The 3,766-nt window shown below is 42.6% G+C and overlaps 1 protein-coding gene across 1 annotated transcript in view; it reads left to right on the top strand.

Moving 5' to 3' along the window:
* Positions 1-3,766, top strand: part of gle1 (GLE1 RNA export mediator) — an 11,283-nt gene that overhangs the window by 562 nt on the left and 6,955 nt on the right. Inside the window, exons 2-7 of the mRNA XM_035658017.1 lie at positions 576-818; positions 1,158-1,313; positions 1,819-1,967; positions 2,070-2,130; positions 2,676-2,933; positions 3,133-3,355. Coding sequence (XP_035513910.1) covers positions 576-818; positions 1,158-1,313; positions 1,819-1,967; positions 2,070-2,130; positions 2,676-2,933; positions 3,133-3,355 — 1,090 coding nt within the window. The remainder of the gene's footprint in view (positions 1-575; positions 819-1,157; positions 1,314-1,818; positions 1,968-2,069; positions 2,131-2,675; positions 2,934-3,132; positions 3,356-3,766) is intronic.

Consider the following 3,766-nt stretch of genomic DNA (forward strand, 5'->3'; position numbering starts at 1 on the left):
TGTTGAGCTCTCTGACAGTACATATAATGTTAGTGTTGAGCTGGACGAAGAGCTTGCTCTCAGTGATTGTCAAACCCTTCACAGTCCCCTAGGTTGGGGACCACTGGACTAAACTAACTAATACATGACAACAGTAAAATACAACTTACATATCAATGCATCGATATTAAGGATTCATTCATATAATGTAGGCCTACTGTATGATAATGTCCACCATAAGGGCTCTTTCTAGTAGGAAAGGTACTCCTTATACAGGATTTTGAATGCAGAACACCAAAACTGCCTAATTGTCCTTGTTTTCTTTATCATTAGTGTCCGTCCACACCTCATGCCTTTTCTCTTTTTATATACATTTAAATTAATGTTCATGTATTTCTTTCAATAAATTAAATTGTGAATATTTGCTTGTGATGAACTTGTGTTCTTTTTAACCTTTGGTGGTGTAAATATATTAAATCTGTATCTGACTAAAAACCTGCAAAAAGTGGTGTGGTCGTCCACATCTCTTAAAAAAATATCTATCTTTACATTTAAATGAAGTACGCTTGAGGTTTAATGTGTCTGTGTTCTTGCAGGATATTTTGGCAGGTTGTAAAGATGGCCTCAGCTTGTCCTCGGACTCTGCGGTCATATTGCAGCGGCTCAGCTCTTCGCCCCTGCAGAAGTCCTGCTTTCTGGGTTCCAGCTCTGGAGACTCCAGCCCTGGCCTCTCTGAGGAGATCTCGGCCTCAGCTTCCTCCACAGGATCCATCCCTGACATCAATGGGAAGCACACCACACTTTCTGCAGCCCCACCTTTAAGGGCTGAGAGTGAGCAGGCAAGTCTCCATCATGGATACATGCTGATCTCTGTTGTTTTGTATGTGGGGGGAAAAAGCTTGTTAAACTACAGTGTATTTTCTGATGGGTTATTGGAAGAGTTCACATAACTTTTGTGTGATTCGCCAGGGCATCAAATTAGTTTTTACATCAGTTTTACTCAGAAGATATGACATGTACACTTAAATTCACTCATTTCATTTAAAGTCAAAAGTCAGATTGCCTGGCTTCGAGTGTATTTTCAACTTTTCTGTGGAGCTGGATGTTCTACTTCATTCCTTTTTTTATAAAATGAGAACAGCAACACATTATTTTTTCTTCACATTTATATGCTGCAGGCTCTTAGTGATGAGGCGAGGGATGAAGATCCAGAGACAGACAGCGAAGTTTCCAGTCCTACATCGCTACCTGCCATTTCGCTGCTGTCGCCCAAAGCCATGGAGACGGCCGGCCACATTCTCAAATTTGAGGCGGAACAACGAGAAAAGGCCAAGGTCAGACACAGAGATTGTTAATTATCCCATCAGGTCAACTTGACGGAAGAAAATGTATAATGCATTTTAAACAAGGGCATGAGCATAAATGTGTACAGGACAGGACATCTTCGTCTGAATGAATTTGATTATTTCTAGTAGTGCTGAAACAATTCACTGCAAAATAGTTGGTATATGCTTTTTTCTTTCTTTGACTTATTTATGATTTTTAGGAATGAAAATGTCTTACATGAGAAATATGTTCATATATACACTTTCATGTTTCAGCATATTGAAGCATGTACAGTATAATAATGGACACATAGACTTTAATGAAAGTTATTTAAAGCTTCTTACAAACCTTAATCCTAGTTTTCCCTAAGAATGACTTAACTCGAGAGTCAGAGTTTGGGACCATTTACCAACCTGTTTACCAATATGTGACCACTAAGGTGTCAGTAACCCCACCATGCAGACAGGAAGCTCTACAGCCTCACCTGATTTATATTTTAACCTGTCGGCTCAGATGGCGCTCAAACTGCGGCAGGAGATGCAGGAGAAGCTGGTGGCGGCGGTGGCGAGCTCAGAGTCGGAACAGCTGAAACGCTTTGAGGAGTTCATGGAGTTGAAGCAGAGACAGGAGTACCAGAGCATGAGGGACATGATGGAAAGAGAGTAAGAGCCGCCGGCAAAGGATGCAAGTCTCATGGTTTTTAACATTCATGAAATGTTCTGTGCGATCAAAACTGTCCGGTTTTTCCACTTTCTGCACTGTAGAACTAAAGAGAGCATCGGGCGTCAAGAGAAACTGAAGGAAGAGCAAAGATACAGAATGAAGGTATGTTCATCATACCACACTGAAAGGACACTGGTGTGATGACACCCTAAAAATGGTTGCTTTAAAGGTCTGGAAATGACCACAAAGTCTGGTGTCCACATGCCATATTTATAAAGCATCTGAGTAGAAAATCTAATCGACCTGTGCTGATATTTAAAGGTCCAGTGTGTGACGTTTAGGAGGCTCTAATGGCAGAAATGGAATAAAATATTCATAGGTATGTTTTCATTAGTGTGTACTCACCTGAAAATAAGAATTATTGTGTTTTTGTTAACTTTTAGAATGAGACGTTTTTATCTACAGATGCCGCAGGTCACCTTCAATGGAGGCCACCATGTTTAACTACCAAAACATAAAACATAAAGCCTTCCCAGGACAATGTTACTATTTCACACGTTGAATTTCAATTTCAAGGTTGATTCTGAGACGCTTGATAAATATGAGCCCTGACTGCTTCTTTACACATTCAGAAGTTCAGAAGTTGTTGGCAGTCATATGTGTTTTGTAAAGTATAAATAGATTTTCTTCATTGTCCTCTGCATCAGATCCTCAACCTGCGGCTGAGGGAGGCGGAGCAGCAGCGCCATCGGGAGGCGGAACTGGAGCGGCAGCGGCGGACGGAGGGCAGGGAGAGACTGCGTAACCTTAACGCCATCCAGGAGGAGATCCTGCAGCTCAACCAACTGCTGGATCCGTCCACCCAGACCAAAACTGAGCTCCCGCTGGCCAGCCTCAGCTCCCTCAGCACCCGCGGGAACCAGCTGTGCTCCCAGGTGTCAGAGGTGGTGCGAAAGACGGCAGAGGTGAGTTTAACCACTGATTGGCAATGTTTAGGGTTACAAAAGCAGTCAGATGATGATACAGGTTGGAAACATAATTCAAAAATATTTAATTCACAATGATATAAAACCAAGAAAATCCTCACAACTGAGAAGCTTGGTAAAGGAATGTTGATAAATGACTCAAAGGAGAAGTTTAACCTCTTCTGCTGTTTCTTTCCAGGGAGAGTTTCCCAGCGTAGAGGACATGACCGTGGCCGAGCGAGCCCTGCACGAGATGAGGGCGCTGATCCGGCTGATGCAGGAGGAGGTCGCCAAGGCTCAAGAGAAGAAGAAGCAGGAGCAAGAGCAGGAAGAGGAGCGCAGGAAGCAGGTGGAGCTGCAGGCACAGCAGGAAGCACAGAAGAAGGCGGTGCAGTCGGCCAAAGAGAAGGCACAGAGGAAAGGTGAGAGAGTTTCTCTGACCCAGGACCGTATAGTATGTATCACTGCATGGACATCACCTTCAACGTTTCAGTAACATCTGCTCGGTAATCGTTGAAGATGAACTCACCAGGTGGTAGGAAATTGTTTCAGTGACCTATTTAGAACTTGAATATGTGGCAAACCTTTTAATAGCTATTTGGAAATTTGCTCCAGCGCTCTCTGAGATGTGAGGAACCCCCTGGCTGGTGATCTTGGCAGCTGGCCACCTGGCTCAATGTCCGTTGTTATCCCAGGGATAATAGTCTTACTTTGGCTTATTGTTACCGCTGGCTCTAATGTCTCCATAGTATTTTGATACATTATATAATTCCTTTGTCACCACTTTTCAATGGAAATCAATAAAAAAATAAAAAAAAATAAAAAAATAATAA

Source organism: Morone saxatilis, unplaced genomic scaffold (genome assembly GCF_004916995.1).
Source record: "Morone saxatilis isolate NCDOM2014 unplaced genomic scaffold, NCSU_SB_2.0 Contig16, whole genome shotgun sequence".
Lineage (NCBI taxonomy): Eukaryota > Metazoa > Chordata > Actinopteri > Moronidae > Morone > Morone saxatilis.